The sequence below is a fragment of the Pan paniscus genome, chromosome 13 (assembly GCF_029289425.2).
Source record: "Pan paniscus chromosome 13, NHGRI_mPanPan1-v2.0_pri, whole genome shotgun sequence".
NCBI classification, from domain to species: Eukaryota; Metazoa; Chordata; class Mammalia; order Primates; family Hominidae; genus Pan; species Pan paniscus.
Window position 1 is genome coordinate 75261921 of NC_073262.2, and position 20800 is coordinate 75282720.

The 20800-nt window shown below is 39.8% G+C and overlaps 1 protein-coding gene across 27 annotated transcripts in view; it reads left to right on the forward strand.

The window, feature by feature from the left end:
* PDK1 (pyruvate dehydrogenase kinase 1) overlaps positions 1-20800 on the forward strand; it is a 161749-nt gene that overhangs the window by 32464 nt on the left and 108485 nt on the right. For 11 of the 27 annotated variants that reach the window (XR_010109496.1, XR_010109492.1, XR_010109480.1 and 8 more), the window contains 2 exons: positions 4942-5055; positions 7846-8040. Coding sequence is in view for 3 of the 27 variants with exons in the window: in XM_063595445.1 (XP_063451515.1) it covers positions 4942-5055; positions 7846-7986 (255 nt within the window). In the remaining 24 variants the exon portion in view is untranslated. Of the gene's footprint in view, positions 1-4941; positions 5056-7845; positions 10847-17824; positions 17867-20800 lie in introns of those variants that run through there. The other 16 variants (XR_010109498.1, XR_010109494.1, XR_010109493.1 and 13 more) reach the window with 5 other exon arrangements.

A 20800-nucleotide genomic window follows, 5' to 3' on the forward strand; every position in this document is an offset into this window, starting at 1 on the left:
ATAGTTGAAATGCTTGCTCTAGTAATGTCCTTCTCCAATTCAGATACATGCCCTCCAGGAGTTGGCATCCATATGTCAAGGGGCAGACAGACAATGTCAAATGATAAACATGAGCATCTTTTTACAAGTCTAGTTTTATCCTAAAAAGTAGAGGGATAGAAGGGAGCTGCTGTTTTTGTAGTAAACGAATATTGTAGAATTTTTGTGGAGAGCGGCATAGTGAGCTAGTCCAGACTCTGGATCTAAACTCTTTGGTTCTGTTTCTGATACTGCTGCATCTTAGATGTGCAGCCTTGGGAAAATTATTGACCTCTGGATGCCACAGATTCCCCACTTAGAAAAATGGAGTTATTGTGAGAATTAAGTGAGTTGATATATGTAAAAATGCTCTTTATGGTGCCTGGCTCATGGTAAATGCCATGTAAGTGTCTGTTATTTTAGGATGTAAAATGTATGTGAATTTTTAAGAAAATAGGAGGCTTGACCTGGAACAGGCTCCTCCATACATCTACATGCCCTTAACAAGGCTAAGACTGTTACTAATTTCTTGCAGAGCCTCCTTTCTGCTGACATCGCTTTGTAGATGGTCCCAGTCAGCAGGCAGTAGGGTAGCTGGAGAAAGGCCAGCTGATGCCCACAGGAGTGGCTTTCTTGTCTACCTGGTTACGGAGGGCTTCCTCCCTGTGGATACCTTCTTGTGGGTCTTTGCATGGATAGGCTATCTTCACACTGTAAGTCCAGAGAGGAACATCCACACATCTCTCTTCCAGACCTCCTTCTCATCCTTCACTCAGTTTTGTTCTTTCCAAGTCCTTAACAAGCCAGCCACTTGTTTTGCCACTGCCCATGCTGGAAGGGTTTACTTTCACTGCTGTCTTTCAGGTCTGCCCTCCAACCTTGAGAGGGATTGTAGTAGGAAAACGGCAGCCTACTTTCAGATGGTGATGGCACATGGGGTAGATCCACCAGTGGACTAGGCCCATGTTGTTTTTCTTCCCTGTTAACTGGTTATAGGGGAAGCCCTATGAGTCAGCCCATAAGTATGGTCAAGAGAGAGCACGTGGTAAAGTAGGTCAGGTATCGTGGGAGCCTGAACCACCTGCTCATACAGTTTTCTTGGGGCCACTTCTAAGACCAGTTAATGTATCGCTCAGAGTCACAAGAGGAAAGAGGTAGCTCACTCAAATTATGAAAGAAGGCCTTTTTACAAAGAAACTAATTACATAGGTGTAGGTAAAGATAGCACAGGAACCCAGGGCTAGCAGCAGCAAAGCTATCACCACCTTGAATCATGAGGGATGAGGAGAAGGCAAAGTTAGCAGAACCCAGAGGAAGGGAAAGCTGCAGAGTAGCTGCTTACTCTCCAGGGGCCCGGCCTGCCCAAGGCAACCTCAGGGAAGGAACCAGGGGAGTAAATACCCGCCTTGACTTCCTCTGAACTCCTGCTGGGTTTTCCAAGACATGCTGTAAGCAGAGGGCATGGGAATCCAGTGACAATCCAGGTTAGCCTCCCAGGGCAGGGAGGTGTGGAAATGGAATAGTTGATTTGTACGGGCAAACAGAGACTCCAGGTAGAAAAGTTAAGTTATAGTTGGTAGAGTTAGGTAAAGCTGGAGCCTGGGTTTGTGAATAGCACTCTGATTCTTGAGTCCATACAAGCTCATAGTTAGCATGCTATATGGAATGTCATCAAACATATGACTTGGTAATAAAAACCATTTTCCCATTTATCCAGATGTTTTGTTTTGTATTAAGGAATTGGTAGGATTTATCCAGATAAAGAGGCTATTCTGGATACTGGGACCAAAATGAACAGACACGGAATGATATGTTTAAGGAACTTAAGAGCAAGAGGTGTAGTTGTGCTGGACTGGAAAGTGGGAGGCAGAGACCTGATCTTACCAGGTCTAGAAAGCTCTTTTTAGAAGCTTAGGTTTTGATTTCTAAGACAGTGGGGTAGGGGTGGTGGGAGTGCTGGTATGTTTTGAAGATTTTTAAGTGGAAAAGTGACCCGTCAGTGAGAATTAAGAAAGTAGATCTATATTAGAGATATCTCCAGGCTCAGAACGTGGCTGGAAATTTATGATATGAAGTCATGAGATATATCTGTTAGGCTGCAACAAGCCATTTTCTACTCTTGCTCCTAAAAGAGATAACACATTTTATATGATATTGCCAAGAGCAGTATTGAGATACCATGTCCAGAATTGGTTTCTTCTGGTAGGTTCTTGGTCTTGCTGACTTTGAGAATGAAGCTGCGGACCCTCATGGTGAGTGTTACAGTTTTTAAAGATGGTGTGTCTGGAGTTTGTTCCTTCAGATGTTTAGATGTGTCCAGAGTTTCTTCCTTCGGTGGGTTTGTGGTCTTGCTTGACCTCAGGAGTGAAGCCACAGACCTTCGCAGTGAGTGTTACAGCTCTTAAAGGTGGCGTGTCTGGAGTTGTTTGTTCCTCCTGGTGGGTTCATGGTCTCGCTGACTTCAGGAGTGAAGCTGCAGACCTTCGTGGTGAGTGTTACGGCTCATAAAGGTAGTGCAGACCCAAAGAGTGAGCAGCAGTAAGATTTATTGTGAAGAGTGAAAGAACAAAGTTTCCACAGTGTGGAAGGGGACCCGAGCGGGTTGCCACTGCTGGCTGGGGTGGCCAGCTTTTATTCCCTTATTTGGCCCCACCCATGTCCTGCTGATTGGTCCATTTTACAGAGTGCTGATTGGTGCGTTTTTACAGAGTGCTGATTGGTGTGTTTACAAACCTTTAGCTAGACACAGAGCGCTGATTGGTGCGTTTTTACAGAGTGCTGATTGGTGTGTTTACAAACCTTTAGCTAGACACAGAGTGCTGATTGGTGCGTTTACAATCCTTTAGCTAGACAGAAAAGTTCTCCAAGTCCCCACCTGACCCAGAAGCCCAACTGGCTTCACCTCTCCATCCCCCCTCTAAACAGGATACCCCAACTGTTGTTGGGAATTGGGCGATGACCGCTGTAGCTACTTCCTGCTGGATAGGGGCAAAGAAGGGGCCCTGCAGTTGTAGTGTCCTCCAGAGGGGAACTCTTTAGGCCAGTGAAAGGGCCAGCGGGTCAGTCCAGGGGTCCTTGATAGAAGTTGTTAGTTGAGTTCATTTGGGATTCCATTTGTAAGACCATCTATAGCTTGATGGCCTTGATTCTAGAGGAAACAAATTTGACAAGGAGGTTAAAAATACAGGGTCCGAAGGTGAGTAATAGCAAGATGGCTGTCACAGGACCTAGAAAGGGGAGAAGCCATGTTGCCCAACTCCAGAGGTTGGTATAAGAGTTTGAAAGGTGTTGTCTGATTTCGGAAGACTTTTCCTGTAAACGCCGGGTGGCATCTCATACTATCCCTGACTGGTTAGTGTAAAAACAACATTCTTCTCCTAAGAAGGTGCAGAGTCCTCCATTCTCAGCAGTGAGGAGGTTTAGGCCTCGGCGGTTTTGGAGAGTCACTGCTGCCAAAGAGTCTATTTGGGATTGTAGAGTAAGGATAGATTTCGTTATTTCTTGCAAACTGTCTAAGAAATCCTTTGAGAGTGTTTGGTGGTAGGATAATGAAGTAGATAAACTGGCCGTTCCGGTTCCTGTAGCAGTGGCCATTTCTAACTCTGTAAGTAGGGGTATTAGTTGTATGGCCCTGCGCTGATGGACTTGAGCTTTGAGGGGCACTGATAGGGTCTGATTTCCATAGGATTAGAAGTTAAGATAATAAATGTTACACTGTTAACTTTTAGCAAACTTTACTTTTGTTGAAAACCTTGTAAGTTTGGAATTTCAATTATTCCTTGCTATTAATAAGACCTCGTTCAGTCCATATTAACTTAAAATTGGTATAGATGGCTCCTTCCTGATTCTGTAAGTACTTTAAGGTTTGGCTGAGTGCAAACAGCTTGCATATTTGAGCAGACCAATTATTAGGCAATTTTCCTAACTCTGCTTCTACAAGAGTTTCCTTATTACTTACTGAATACCCATTGTGTCTTTTTCCCTTAATCGCCTGGGAGGAAACATCTATTGTCCTGTCCTGAAGGGAGTTCCTCCTGTGTCTGGTCGGACCTTCAGATTTAGATCCCCTGTTAGGAAACCTGCTGGGTTAAGGATTTTTGATAGGAAAGCTACGGGTTGTCAGTGGTCTCAGTGCTTCCGGGCTATGCCCTTGTTTACACTGACAACAAGGTGGTATTGGAGTGTTATAGGGTTACAGAGAAGACCTTCAATTATCAGTTATAGGTTTTAAATTTACCCTGGCTTTTGAAAGAGTAGGGTACACTGTTTTTTCTTTACTACTTCTATCTCTCTTTCTCTTTGACTTCTTTGCCTCTCTCTTTCTGACTCCTCTTTGTCTCTTCCTCTCTCTGACTTTCTGTGTCTCTCTTTCTCTCTCTCTCTGACTCCCTCTTTGTCCCTGTCTCTTCCTCTCTCTGTCTCTGACTTTGTCTCTTTCTTTCTTTCTCTCTGACTCCCTCTTTGTCTCTCTCTTCCTCTGTCTCTCTCTCTGACTTTCTGTCTCTTTCTCTCTTTCCTTTCTGCTGGTCTTTCCCTGCCTCTGCCAGCTGCTTATGCTGCTCTTCTCCCCTCTCCTGGAGAAGTCCGCAGACCAAGAACCCACTGGAAGGAACCAATTCCGGACACAATACGACCGAGCAGGCCAGCAAGGAAAAGCAATATGCTTTTTCGAGACCAACCACAAGTCATTTTATAGAAAGAATAAAGAGTTTTAAATGACCAGAGGGAAGTCAGCTGATACAGTACTCAAGTAAACCTCAGCTTAATCATTGTCAATGCTTAAATATTAATTATATTAAATATAATGCATCTCTCAGATGCGGGCTCTGATAGCCCCGTGGTACTCAATGGCATCTATCTTAATTAGAAAAGTATTTCAGTGTGTGTCTTTCTGAATAGAATTTTGTTTTTCTCATCAAACAGGCTGGTTTTGGTTATGGATTGCCCATATCACGTCTTTACGCACAATACTTCCAAGGAGACCTGAAGCTGTATTCCCTAGAGGGTTACGGGACAGATGCAGTTATCTACATTAAGGTAATAGCTGTAGGTAATAGCTGTAGTCTTCTTGATTTAATATTTCTTTTGATGATAAGAACAGATGTCCATACTTAACTGTAATGAAATTTAACTCTACCACATGCTGTTTAAATAGAAAAAAACTATGGTTTTTTGCCTGGGATCTCACCCATTTTGATAGATGATCCCCTAAAACTATGGGGAAAGAGATTTGTATCCTGGAGTGATTAGGACTCTGTCTATTAATAGGAAAAAAATTGGGTTAGAGAATCATAAGTTATATATCATACAAGTTTAATTTTAACATGAAACACATGAATGGACATTGATACGCCAAACTTTTGATGTACTGCCAAGGCTTTTTCTTTGTATATGGGTCTGCAGATTGGAGTGTCACATTGTCTTTTTTGCAAAAGCTGTACTGACAGTGCATCATTTTAGTTTCTTTAAACCAACAAGTGCATACTCTTTTTGGACTTTTATGCAGTCCTTTACAGATACCTCCTGACTGATTTGACAGCAAGTTTTATGTGACTTTCCTTCATGAGTCTTTCCAAAACATTCATCTTAGTTTTCAAGGAAACATTCCCCTTTTTATTCTTTGCTTATGTAATAAATTTTGTAATTATCATGACAGAATTGTACAAACAGATTTGGGAACAAGCACAAGTGACTCTTGGTAAGCATATAGCTTACCTAATGGACACAGAAGCACTTAGTCTGCTTGCCTGGAGTGTTCAATGCATTAAGGAGGGTTCCACACATTTTACATGGTTGGAAAAACACTAGGTTCCATCATTCCCCTTCTTCGGCTAACTGGTGGCTGTTTATGCCTGATTTAGTGACTCTAGTTTCTTGTTCTGGCCACTAGATGGCATCTATTTTATAGGAAATGTTGAAGAATTTATATTGGAAAAAATATCTGAAAAGACTAAATTCTTTCTAGATGGTATTTTTTGTTTTTTTAACCATGTCAATTGCGAGGGAAAAGGGCAACATCAATGCAATGTTTTTCTTTTTTTTTTTTTTTTTTGAGACGGAGTCTCGCTCTGTGTCACGTAAGCTGGAGTGCAATGGCATGATCTCGGCTCACTGCAACCTCCGCCTCCCGGGTTCAAGCTGTTCTCCTGCCTCAGCCTCCCGAATACCTGGGATTACAGGCGCCTGACTAATTTTGTATTTTTAGTAGAGATGGGGTTTGACCACACTGGCTAGGCTGATCTCGAACTCTTGACCTCAGGTGATCCGCTTGCCTTGGCCTCCCAAAGTGCTGGGATTACAGGCATGAGCCACCACACCTGGCCCAGTGCAATGTTTTTATGACAAAATGTAACATTTTGATCTAGCCCAGGAGTGTCCAATCTTATGGCTTCCCTGGGCCACAGTGGAAGAACAGCTGTCCTGTGCCACACATAAAATACACTAATGATAGCTGATGAGCTTAAAAAAGATTGCACACAAAAAAATCTCATAATGTTTTAAGAAAGTTTACAAATGTGTTGAGCTTCATTCAAAGCCATCCTGGGCCGCATGCAGCCTGTGGGCTGTGGATTGGACAAGCTTGATCTAGCCTGTAGATCAAGAAATTCTGGAATATTTAGAGAAATATGGAGGTGAAAGGTTTTTTGTTCTACCTTAGGGAAAATAGAAGATAAGAAGTCTTAGAGAATCATTAAAATTGTCAACATCAAAGACTTTAGCATTATCAGAATGAGATTTTCTGGTTCAGGATGTTCTGCATCTTAGGAAATGCCTTTGGCCTGGGATGGAAATACTACTGAAAAATCCTAACTTGAAGAAGATAACTAGAAATGTAGTTTATCTCAGGTTCCAGTGACTTATAGGAAGCTGAAATACAATGGAGAATTACTGGTAATAATATATGGAAAACTGAAATCATGCATGATGCAGAAATCTTGTGCACAGTGACTGAAATTGGAGGCCGGAGAAGACACAGATTCAAACCCAGGGCCAATAAATGTTCACGAAAAAGCTAAGATGCCTTAGACATAGATTTCTATTTATTAATAATGTTATAATGAGTTTTTAAATTTTTATGTATTTATAGAGACAATGTCTTGCTTTGTTGCCAGGCCGGAGTGCAGTGGTACAATCATAATTCACTACAGCCTTGAACCCCTGGGCTTCAAGTGATCCTCCTCTCTCAGTCTCCCAAGTAGTTAGGACTACACCCATGTGCCACCATGTCCAGCTGATATTTTTATTTTTTGTAGAGACAGGATCTTGCTATGTTGCCCAGGCTGGTCTCCAACTCCTGGGCTCAAGCAATCTTCCTTTGTAAGCCTCCCAAAGCACTGGGATTATAGGCATAAGCCACCGTGCCTGGCTTGTGATGAGTTTTTTTTAAAGCACAGTGACTATGCTGAAAAGAACACTATTTCTTCTAGTAAATAATTAAAATAGAGTTCATTAAATTTATGTACATACATTAAGATACATATATCGATTTGTATGCTTTTACATTTAACCAACTTCTTCAGTTAGCCAACTCTGATCTGGGTCATGTTTTGTGTAAAATTTCAGTCCAGCAGCTTCCAGGATGGCTGGGGAATTACTGTAAGCAACAAACTCAGTCAACCTGCACATCAGTCAGTGCCACAGATTTCATAAATAACACGTTTCAAATATACATACCATTTAAAAGTATATTTAGGTGGTATAAGGATTAATAAGATACTAATAGAATATTATTTAATTTGTCATAACCTTTTTGCCATTGTCTATTTTCTCACATAATGAATTCTAAAAAATGCCAGACTTAATAGGTCTTAGGTTTTTCTTTTTCAGGCTCTGTCAACAGACTCAATAGAAAGACTCCCAGTGTATAACAAAGCTGCCTGGAAGCATTACAACACCAACCACGAGGCTGATGACTGGTGCGTCCCCAGCAGAGAACCCAAAGACATGACGACGTTCCGCAGTGCCTAGACACACGTGGGACATCGGAAAATCCAAATGTGGCTTTTGTATTAAATTTGGAAGGTATGGTGTTCAGAACTATATTATACCAAGTACTTTATTTATCGTTTTCACAAAACTATTTGAGTAGAATAAATGGAAACTGAATTCCATTTGTGCCCGTTAAACCTCCTAAAGGATGAAATTGCACCTATTTTACACTTACATTTTCACAGTTAATTGAACATATTTTTAAACAACTGTAGTTTTGGGCAACTTTTCACTTTGTGGTAGACTTCAGAAGTGTGGAAATCTTCGGGTTTCTATAGGAAACTAGTTTTTTTTTTTTAAGAAATACTTTCATTTATGTTTGCTAGAAACATTTTCTAAATGATAGTGATTAGCTGGTTCGCCATCTTCCTGTTATTTGGAGGAGTTCTGCCATCTTTTATTCGGTAGTGACAGCTGTAATATGGTCTTCATGTTTATCAGTGACTTGACTACAAGTAAAGCAGAAAACAGTTGCCCTGTAATCACAGAACCAGCCACCCTTCGGCGTCTACATGCATTGTCTTAGCTCTGAGGTTAATTTATCATTTTTAAATTTTATTGTAAAGAAGTGTAATGACTAGCTCTCTGTGGATCTATGCCAAAATCATGGGCCATCTGTTCTAAGTGTACTTCTGATTAATGCAAGGGGAAATTTTTATACTGAAAACAAACAAACAAACTAGCAGCTACTAAAATAGAGAAGAAATTGAGGGTAAAGTAATATGTCTCCAAAACTGAACTGATTGCTTGTTGAGATTACCTAGAAAGCTTTTGGAAAAAAATAGAGCTTTTCTGCATCCTACTCCAGATACACTGAATCAGAATCCCTAGGGCTAGAGCCTAGAAATCTCACTTTTTAAAATGCTTCCAAGGTAAGTCTGATGCCTACCCTAGGTTGGGAACCACTCTTTCAAAGTAAACAGTGATGACACAGCATTTGCTAAAGTAACATCTGTAGGTTTTGGTTTCCACCTATTTAAAGTCAGATTTATAGACTCAAGGAGACAGAAACTGAATCCCACACCTGGTGCAATTAGAAGCATAATTAGAAGCAGAAGAACAAAATGCCACGTAACCAAAGCATCAGAGCCATCATTGCGCATGTCTTTTTTTCTTTTTTCTTTTTTTTTTCCAAGACAGGGTCTCGCTCTTTTGCCCAGGATGGAGTACAGTGGCATGGTCAAGGCTCACTGCAGCTTCAATCTTCTGGGCTCAAGTAATCCTTCCACCTCAGCCTCCCATATAGCTGGAACTACAGTTGTGCACTACCACACTCGGCTAATTTTTTGATTTCTTGTGGAGATGAGGTCTCAGTATGTTCCCAGGCTAGTGTTGAACTCCTGAGCTCAAGAAATCCTCCTGCCTGAGTCTCTGAAAGTGCTGGGATTACAGGCGTGAGCCACCACACATGGCCTATTGCACAAGTCTTGACAAACAACATATATTTTCTAAAACTATCCAGATTTCATTATCAGGGAAAAGTTTGCTTAGGTTTATTACAGCAGTCCTTTGCATTTGTATGGTAATTTGTACTTTACAAATACTTTGATATATTATAACTCTACTGGTCTTTGAAATAAAGCGATACAGTGTAGGTGGTATCATTCTCTTTCTCACTCAGTGTGGCCCAGAGTTGCTCAGAATTGGAGCAGAGCCTGAGACGTATCTGCAGATCCTGTCATCAGCTGGCAAGTCCAGGAGACTGTGTCATTTAGAGACTGTGTTGTTAGTTATCCCTCAACATCTTCTAAGGTGGCAGGAAATAATATTGGAAATAACATTTTAAAGTAAAAATTTTAAAGTTTAAAGAAGAGTTTTGCCACTTAAACAGGGGAGCTTTGTCTGGAAAATACATTGAGTTGAAACACTTCATCCTTGGAAGGATTATATAAGATGAACAGTTGTGATAAATGTGTAGATTAGAGGGATGTGAATGGGCAGTTAGTCCAGTGCCCTCATTTAAGAGGCCAAGATCCTGATTCAGAGGAGACATCCTTTGCCCAGAGCTGCTTAGCTAATCTGACCAAATGTTGGGGAAAATGTCTCACCTAACCCACTATTCCTTAATTATGGATTTTGTGAAAAACAATAGAACATGTTATTGAGTAATTTATATTAGTTTGATGTATTACAATTTTTTAGCTTTAAATTACAGTTTTCTTATAATGTTGAAATGTTTTAGAATCCTTTGAATCTAAGTATTTGTTTCCTAAATGAAACATTTGTACAACATTTGATGTTTTTACTTATGAAATATTCTCCTCCCCCAAGAAAATTTAAACTTTTTCTCTCTATTTAAAAGCTAAGAAATGTTTTAAAGGAAAAATGAAATTATCTTCCTTTAGCTTATTTTTAAGGTAAAACAGCTTTTTACTCTGTTATTGTGGTAATGGACAGAATATTACATACAAAAATATTCTGGGAGAGCTTTTTCCTAGTTGGTTTTAAATCATTGTGCTACCTGAAAGGTTTTTAGATTTTATAGGAGCTAATTTGTCCACCAGCATTAATGTAACACAGTGTAGTTATGAAAATATATTGAAGGACAGGAAGTGGACATGAAGTGATTTTTGTAACCTGAGCAGTTAATGAATGTGCCAACATTTTCTAGGAAGGGACAGCAAGAATATTCTGCTCTGTAGTTAAAATACTGGCTGGCTTTTGATGTCTTCATGCTTAATTATGATCACTTTCTTGCACTGTGATGTTTTTACGTGAATATGTTGAAGTAGAAGTCTACCATATTATTTTATACAATGTTTTCTGTATGGCAATAAACTGAAAACATGGATCAACCCTTCTTTTGAAAATAAACTGAGTCAATTTAGCCTTTTAAAAATATAGTCATCTCTTTTAAATAGAATCCTCTTCCGCCATCAAGGCTCAACATTTTGTAAGCATCCAAAAAATTGGTAATTAGGGGGCTTGCACTAAGTTTCACTATCTTCAGTAGAGAGGAACTGTTTGGAACTTAGATTTCCAATGTGTATATTCTAATGGGGAAAGCAAGAGGTAGAGTTTGTATGTTTGACTTACCTTAGATTTTTATTTTCCATACATACTGCAGATGATTGACTTGTTGCATAAATGAAGATCTTCTGTTGTGTGCTTTTCAAACACTGTAAATAAATTTGAAATTTGAATAACTTCCCACAGTATAACTGTAAAAAAAAAAAAAAAGTCTTAATTTAACCAGCATTACCCTCTGCTTGTACCAATTGAATGGCAGAACTACTATAGTCAAAAATAAATTCCTATCCTATTTTTAATTGATGGGATATAGGCAGCACAATTTCCCTTCATTGTTGAAGCCAACAAGTTCCGTAACAGAACTCCAGAGGTAAATAGCTGGGGAAACTGTTAGTTTTAAGGTCCCGCTGTTGCTCTGTGAATGACTAATCAGAGGAAGCCAAAAATCAGCCAACTAATTTCAGTTTATGTCTTTAATTGTGATGTAAGTGTGAAGTTTCTACATATGGGTAATCAGGGTTGAGTTAGGTAGTTTGCAAACATGACTTTTGCTGGAGGAACTTTTAATCATGTCTTATTAATTTCTGGTCCCAATAATTAATTTTCTTACAGTCAAACCCAATGCACTTGAAAAATAATATAATTAATACTGTGTGAAGAATTTTTTGCATGTTAAAAAAAGCAAACCACTAGTTTGCTTAGTTCTGGCATTCATAAACTACTGTACCTTCTGTTCTATTGACATGTTTGGAAAAAAGAATTGAACATATGTACCACCCCCCTCTTTCTAGAGTCTCCACAGTTCTTTAGCAATTGCTAACCATAGGTTTTTAATAGCAAAAGACAAGATTGTCAGTTTTTGGTGCAAAACTCTACTCTTTTTGGTTGACTTGGAAAAGCTGTTGTTTATGTTGGGAATTGTGACAGCTGTCTTTTACTTTGTTAAATTAGCAATTATTTAGCAAAAATACTGAGTTTCACCCCAGTAAAATAAACTTCCACGTGAGAGTTGTGTTCATTCAAGGGTTATTTTTTGAGAGTGGAAGTACATTTCCTGCATTTGTCACAGATAATAGCAGAAATTTTGTTGTTTTGATTAAAATGTTGCCATCTACTTATAAGTTAAAAATGCTGAGAAGGTTTTTTTTGGAAACAGTTTATGAGGCCAGGACATTTTTAAGTTTGACTCAAGTATAAAAAGCCACAGTATTCTTGCCATGGTTTTGTACTTAGATGTCTCTCATTATGGGATTCAGAATGTGACAGTTATAGTACTACATGAAAATACTTAATATAGAGTTCTACAGTTACAGTATTGCATGAAAATACAGTATGGTATGAAATTATTTGTCCAAAACTGTACTCCAGAAATGGAGCCCATATGATTATATAACTATAAAATAGGATGGGACAGAGAAAAATATGTCTGTATTACGGTATAAACATATCTGGTTTAATATGAACTATTTCTTTTCATCTCTTTACTCTCAGTATCTCCATAATGCCCAGTATGTAGTAGGCACCTGTAATTGTGAAGCAGCCTCGTTGTCTGGGGTAAATACCAAGGTTCTTGGTCTCATGGCCAAGGAGATCGAGGTCGCAGACACACACAGTTTGGAGCAGGAGTTTAATAGGCAAAAGGAAAGAACAGCTCTGTTACAGAGAGGGGTTCCGAGCAGGTTGCCAAGTTGTAGTAAAAATGTCAGGGTTTTTATAAATGGCCTAGTGAGGATGGGGCTCATGAGGAGGGGATGTCTTATCCTCCTAGGGTCCGAGGACGCTTTAGTTGGGACCAGGTGTGCTATCTGTACAGAGCATAGCTTTTTATCAGCTCTTATCCCATTCCTTGACCACATAGGCTCTTAGACTCTTAGTCTATGTTTCTTTGTCCAGCTTATCTGGAAGGGAGAGTTTCTCTGTCTGTTCCCATACATCTTGCAGCTGCAGGCATCCCCCCAGTCTGCTTTTAGCTTCCTTATCTTAGTGCCCCTAAAGGGAAAGGAATGTGCTTATTAAGGGCCACTGTTTTACTGGGGTTAACTGCATGAGGTCAAAAAGAGAGCTATATTTGAGCTGCTGTTTGTTAAAGGAAAAGTTTTCTGCCGGGGACTCGCTTTACCCTGTCTACCTAAATTCTTTCTGCCTTCTATAACAATTGTATGCTCAGTAAATACATAAGGAATAATGAACTTAATAACATTTTTTTTCCATTCTCAAAATGATACTTAAATGACTCAGTACAACAAAGAAACTGAGTAGTAACCAGTGCAAAACTAGCAAAAGGATGAAATACACAAGAAAATGAGAGAATTTAAGAGGAGTAGCAAAACAGCACTGCTAAAGTTACGGGTTTATTTTAAAGTTTAAAATAGAAGTAAACAAGCAAACACACTGATAATGGTTAGGCTTTCTGGCCCCACCGCACAAATCTCATCTTGAATTATAATCTCCACATGTTAAGGGAGAGACCAGATGAAAGTAATTGGATCATGGGGGTGGTTTCTCCCATGCTGTTCTCGTGATAGTTCCCATGAGATCTGATGGTTTTATAAGTATTTGGTAGTTCCTCCTGCATTCATTCTTCCTGCTGCCCTGTGAAGAGGTGCCTTCCACCATGATTGTGAGTTTCTGGAGGCTTCTGCAGCCTTGCGGAACTGTGAGTCAGTCCTTTTTATTATAAATTACCCCGTCTCGGGCAGTTCTTTATAGCAGTGTGGGGATGGACTAATACTCGCTGGGTTAGCTGGGGTAGGTAAAGCCACAGCTGTGGCAGCAACCAGCTAGTGGGTGTCCCTTGATGGAGGCTTTGCAGGCTGCAGCAGAAGGGACCCTTCAGATAAACCTCCAGTCAGGAAAGGAAAAGGCTCAAATAAACAGTATTTAGATTTTTTTTTAAAGGACATAACTACCAATAGAGATTTAAAATAATCATAAGAATACCATTAACTTTATGATAAAAATTTTGTAAGTGGAGAAGAAATGGATATATTTCTAGGAAAACAGTAGAAGATCCATCTAAGATTTTGACAATTTAAAACAACCACTAAGGAAATGGAATCAGTAATCACAAGTCCACCTTGCCAAAAGACAATTTTTGAAAGATGAATGTTACCAAAACATCAAGAAACTGATAATTCCTGTCTTATAGAAACTTTGAAATGAGAGAAAGCTACCCAACCCATTTCAGAAAGTTAGTAAAATCTCAAAGCTACACTTGAGCAAAGACTGTGAAATATTAATAGACCAATCTTGTTTATGAACAAGAAAATTGCTGATGAAATATTGGCACATTGAATGTAGCAGTGCATAAAATATTGTATCATGAGCAAAAGGAGAATCTTTCCCAGGAACAGGAGGATGTTTTAATAAAAATATGTAATTTACCTAACTACAGATTAAAGGAGAAAAACTATATGATCACATCAACAGAAACAGGAAATTCAGTTTCTTTGGGGGATAGTTGTAATTAAAACTGCTTAACTCACTTATATAAGCCATTAGTGGATGTTACAATAAACCTTGTATAGTGTCAGATGTAAGACAGACATACTGGAATTGTCTATGAGGTTGGATCCATGGGCCTGCCATGGAAAATTTGTTGAGTAATATGTCAAAGTCGTCACCATTTGCCAGGCGTTGCAAGTATCACCATTTGCAAGGTGTTAACAAAAAGTTACCTGCCTATGGATTCTCCTTTCTAACTCTGACCTACTATTTTGGAGCATAGAGGAAAGAAACATCTTATGTTTCTGTGTTTGGGTAAACATTAGACTTATAAAAGGGCCTAGGGTTTTTTTGTTTGGTAAACCATTGCCTTTCCTGCTTTGGTGTGGCAAATCTTCCTTTGGAGAAAAAGGTCCCTTTCATCTTAAAACCAACTCTCAGTGACCAACAAAAGCAACAAATAGGAACAACCACCAATTAAGAACCATCAGGTGATACCTCATTTGCTGTGGTGCACAGCTGAACTTGATTGTTGCTCTTGGATCAGGGTTGGCTTGATAAGGACTCACTTAACCAATGGAAAGTAAGGTTAAATCTTTGTAAGCAATGCTCCTGATGCGAATCACCTGGAGATCTTGAGCAAATGCAGACTGGTTCAGCAGATCTGGAGTGGGGCCTGAGATTCTGCATTTCTAACAAGTTTCCTGGTGATATTAATGCTGCTGGTCTGTGAGCCATACTTTGAGTAGCAAAGGACTAAAGGTTGTGAGATAAACTGCTTTTAGCAGCCCAAAGGGCCAGCTGGAAAGACGAGACCAGTTACAGAGCAAATGGCGAGACAGATCTGGTAATCTGATTCTTAGAGTACTTAAAAAAGATAAGAAGGATCTATTCCTGATATCCAGGGTACTTGGTGGATGTGTCCATGACCTCGAGATCGAAAACCCATTAGTTAATCTTTGTGAAATCTGAATTTTAGGGATCTTACCCAGTGAACATATAACTAGTGGAAATCCTGATAATTGGCTAATGCAAGGAAGTGATACTCATGTGTAATGCTTATCTTTGTATCCATTTCATGGGGAAGGTCATGGAAGACGACAGCGAACTTGAGTGGTTAATGAGAGCTTCACTAATGTTGTCTGCTCCAGGCAATAAGTGAAGTCTCTGGCAGTGGGAAGCATGGACCCAAGACCGAAAGCTCTGGCACTTTATGGCAGTGGTGGGGGGTAGATAGGACTTAGTGTGGCCCCTTAAAGAGCAAGGTCCAAGTGATTTTCTCTGGTGAATGTCGATGTGGATCTAGTCTCCAGGGTTAGATCCAGGCAGGTAACATCAAAGTCAGTTGGTAAGACCTCTTATGCCTGTGAATGGAAGGCCCTGATAAAACTTCATTATTAATGTTCTGCATTAATTTAGCAGATGACTATAGTCATTTCACATAATCTAATACATGAATGTCCTGTATGGGTGACTGCTGAGGGTTTAACAAAGGAGAGTCCATTTATATTTGGCTGGTAAGATCGATGCTTCTGTCACTACTGATGGGCAAGGATATTAACATCAATATCTAAAAAAATTCTGAGATTTGGATTGTGATGTGTTAAATTTCTAGACCAATTTGAGGAGAATTTAACAATAGCTTTTCATTTTATGAACATGGTGTATATCTTTTTTGCGGGGGGTGAGGACAGAGTCTTGCTCTGAGATCACCCAGGCTGGAGTTTAGTAGCATGATCTTGGCTCACTGCAACCTCTGCCTCCTGAGTTGAAGCAATTCTCCTGCCTCAGCCTCCCCAGTAGCTGGGATTACAGGCAAGCGCCATCACGCCTGACTAATTTTCGTATTTTTAGCAGAGACAGGGTGTCGCCACCTCAAGGGATCCACCTGCCTTGGCCTCCCAAAGTGCTGGGATTTATAGGCGTGAGTCACCGTACCCAGCCAGACATAGCATATATCTTCCTTTACATAGATTGCCTTTGATTTCTTTCATTGTTATTTTGTAGTTTTCAGCTTACAGATTCCGCGCATATTTTGTTAGACTTAAATCTAAGTATTTGCTTTTTTTTTTAACTTACAAATTTTTTTTAAAAAACATTTTTCCTTTCCAGTGTTCATTGCTAATACATTTCACGTTTGAATCTCCAGTTCAAAAAAATCATGGCCTCTGGAGTTTTACTGAGGACTAGAGGTAGCTAAGTAACATAGTTCCACCTTATCCACTTGGTCTTTGATGTGGTGTCCATAATTGAGTAAATGGCAGTATGTCCAATGGCAACACCATGAACTTGACTTTGCCCTCTTGTCTAGCCCTCTCCATTTAGACTTGGAAGGGTCAGCAGTAAAATTTCACTGGCCCGGTCCAGGGCTGCTTGAGTGTTACTGTTTTGTGCCACAATATGATGTGGCCAGACTACTTTTCTAGTTTCGAGATTATTTTGGAGCTTTATATTGGGTATGTTCTTATCCAAGTATCATTAGGGGCATTGATCTCTGATGCCCTTTTCTTTCTTATCTTCCAAATGGCAGGCAGTAAATGGCTTATTAAGCAAGTATAAGATTCAAGATCTCAGCCCCAAAGATACATTTGTAGATGCCAGGCTTAACATTCCTGAGGCTCTCAGAGAAAACTTTTCCCTCTATAGACTCCCCATTTTAAGAAGGAGGCACAGGGCTTGGTTGGCCCATTTAGTTAGTGACACACCTATATTACTCTCCTTGGCATCTTAACCCAGCCCATCCATTGGGTTGTGTCAGTCTTTTATTTCTAAGTGAGGATCCAGTCAACAGGAGGCACAAGAGATAGAACCAAATACCATAATGCCTCCTTCTATTCCACTATGAACAGTCAAGGACACTGGAGGCCTCTGGGTGGGACACATAGGCGTTCAAGAGCCTCTGAGCTTAAAGATATGTGAGTGGAGCTAACTAGACTGTCCAGGTTTGGTCTACACTGTAATTTTTTTTTTTTTTTGGAGGCAGAGTCTTGCTCTTGCCCAGGCCAGACTGTAGTGGCGTGATCTCAGCTCAGTGCAACGTCTGCTTCCTGGGTTCAAGTGATTCTCCTGCCTCAGCCTCCAAGTAGCTGGGACTACAGGTGCCTGCCACCATGCCCAGCTAATTTTTGTATTTTTAGTAGAGACGGGGTTTCACCGTGTTGGCCGGGCTGGTCTTGAACTCCTGAGCTCAAGTGATCCTCCTGCCTTGGCCTCCCAAAGTGTTGGGATAGCAGGCATGAACCACCGTGCTCAGCCTCTCTGTAAATCTTGAGTCGGCACTGAGCTCATGAAAGCTGTACTGAATGGGTTTCTTTAGATTTTCATTTTCATGTTTGCCCCATTTATGCTAATATTAATTAATGGAAAATAATTCACCTACTTTGCTTCTCTCTGACCAACATAGGGGCAGGATCTGTGGAAAGACATTTACCACCTGTTTGAAAAGGTCAGTGTGCTGATATTCACTAACTACTACCCCCACAACTCCACCTCCCCCAAACCTGATAGATACTATAATTTCTGCAGTCCAATCACTATTCTTCCCAAACTCCATGAGCCAGATTTTATACATACTTTGCGTGATCATAAAACTCTGTACTATTATAGATATAAAACCATTTAATTTCATAGATACCTTCAATGGTGGCATCACTGGGTCCTCTCTTGGATAGCATAGTCCTATGACTAAATGGGTCAGTCGTTGATCAGCCTTCATGAGAATATGATCGCTGGGAGAAATATACAGCTAATTTAACAACAAATGACTGTCCTAATTCTGGAGACCTGGAAAGTATTGATAAGAGTATAGTGATCATAAGCAGACATTGGGTGCTTTAGCAAAGCCAATTTGCCTGCATCCTCTGGAAGGTAAAGATCTCCTCTCTCTTAGAACTTAATCAAACTCTTGGCATCCACAGAAGGCTAGGAGGATGTAATTAATACTTACCATTTTTGTGGAAGCTCACAACCTTTTGAATGGCCTTTCTATACTTTAGTGAACCTCCATGTTATGAACCTTACTTCCTCAAGTCTCTCTTGCTGCTAGGAGGCAGACAGTAACTTTGGTAATTAGAAACATCTGCACTTAGCAACATGAAGCACAAGTTCTGTGCAGTTGTCCATATGCTGTCATGAGTTTTGCCATATGTATCATCTGGCTTTCAGAGGACCTTTCATGGTTGTCAGGTTAAGTTCCTGATACAGAAGTGGCATCGGTGCTGGTGTTAATGGCTGCAGTAAAGTCAAATTCCTAGATTTTAGTGCTCTGTGGTAGCAGAGAGAATGGTGGTAGTTTATTTTTTCTTTCCTTTTTAAAAAAAAAAACAAAACCTTTTTCATGTTGAAGTTCACATGACCTACAACTAACCATTTTAAAGTGTAATTCAGTGGCATTCAGTACATCCACAATGTGCAATCACCACCTCTGTCTAGTTCCAAAACATTTTTATCACCCTAAAAGGAAACCTTGCACCCATTAAACAGTGGTAGTTTCTCTATCATGCCACTTTTGTAGCATGCTTTGGGGTCTTATTCCTGGGATCTTTCTCTACAGTGGTATGATTATATAAGGGTGGAAATATAAAAGAGTAAGCCTTTAGAAACAGTTTGTGTCTAAATTAGCTCTCAGGCATATTGTCTTCAAAGGAATGTTTTAAACCAGCCAAAGACTAACATCAACATGCTTACATTTTGAGTCCAAAATTAAAATCCAAAATAGCCAAGCATGGTGGCTCACGCCTATAATCCCAACTACTCCAGAGGCTGAGGTGTGATAGAATTTCTTGAACCTAGGAGTTGCAGGCTGCAGTGAGCTATGATTGTGCTGCTGCACTCCAGCCTGGGTGACAGAGCGAGGTTGCTTCTAAAACAAAAATTTGAAATAGTAAGTGCTTTGATTTTTTTTTAATATAGAATCAATTGTGAAAATATAATTGGCTAAGTTTCATATACAGTTCTTTCTAAAACTCCTTCTGTTCTCTAAGATGTAGTTTGAACCAGCCAAGGATGATGGCTTCAACATGTCTCCAGTTGTTTTGCCACTCCAGGGCCTGACTCAAACCAAAATAAGACTTGCTGTTACCCTGAGACAAGCCAACTCTCATTGCTTTAGCAACCACTACAGCTACAGGTTGTTGCATCATGCCAAGCTCTGTGTTCTTTCTAACTAGTAGAATGGAGTGGGATGGTATCGTGATGGTGAACCCAAAACAATGGTACTAGGAAGGAGGTTGGCCAAACTCAGAGTGGAGGCTGACCTTGTATCTGGTTGTAGCAGAGTCGGTCCTAGGGGAACAGGCTCAGCAGCAGCAAGGATGCAAGGACCAGAAGGCAGCAGGGGAAGGAAAAGGAGCAGGGGATAGGGGAACTTTAGGAGCAGAGTAGTGTTGATAACTGGCATCTGGAACCTACAGTTTCCAGTTCAGAGCAGTACACCATACTCAGTATATACTTACACTCCAAGACATTTCCTGGGCAGTGATCTAGAAATGATATTTTTAAAAGGAGCTGTGTTTCAGTGTTAGACTGTAGTTATCCAGGCAGTATCAGATAGTGTGCAGTTTTTGTAGTAAAAGGTAAAAATCTGAATAATAAAGTTTATTAATAACAGTTTTAGTTAATACTTGACTGACATTGAGACTCTTGATGCAAAAAGGTAAGTAGAAGAGAAGGCTGTAAACTCAAGACCATCATACCCTGTGGGGAATTTACAATCTAAATATAACAAACATATAGAGTGAGATAGGAGAAAAGAAATGGGATGGTAATGATATTGCTGGTACTAAAGTCTATTTAGGAAATGGAAATATATAGCAAGAGGAGTCAGCTACTTGGGCATTGATTAAAGAAAAATAAACATACAGAAGGAAAGAAAGGTCATTTTAGTTTATAACATTTTCCTTCCGATTCTAGGTGATTATATAGCTAGTTTACTCTTCCACCCCCAAGATTCTGGGGTATTTTGGCTAATGTTATTTGCAATGTCCATAAACTCAGAAGAAGTTAGTATTAACGGGGATATGAAAGAACCTCCAGTTATTATGCAAGAAATTTTAAATTTCCATCATGTTAAATTGTACAACTGTTTATCATTCACTCTGCTGTAAGTCTGTGTGAAACCAAATCCATGGATTTACCAATGGCCATTTTATCACCTCCAAACTATCTTTTATTTTTTTGAATCGTATCTCTTTCCTTATTCCATTTTCTTCTGTTTGATTAAAATCCTTCATGTTCTCCTGCATCATATGTCACTCATTTTTGTGTGAGCCACCCAGACCCTCTGAGAAAAAATTCAAAGCTACCCACTGTATGATTGTTCATTCACTGAACATGTATTTTTTGAGTGCCTACTGCATACTAAGCATTATGAAAGGCACTG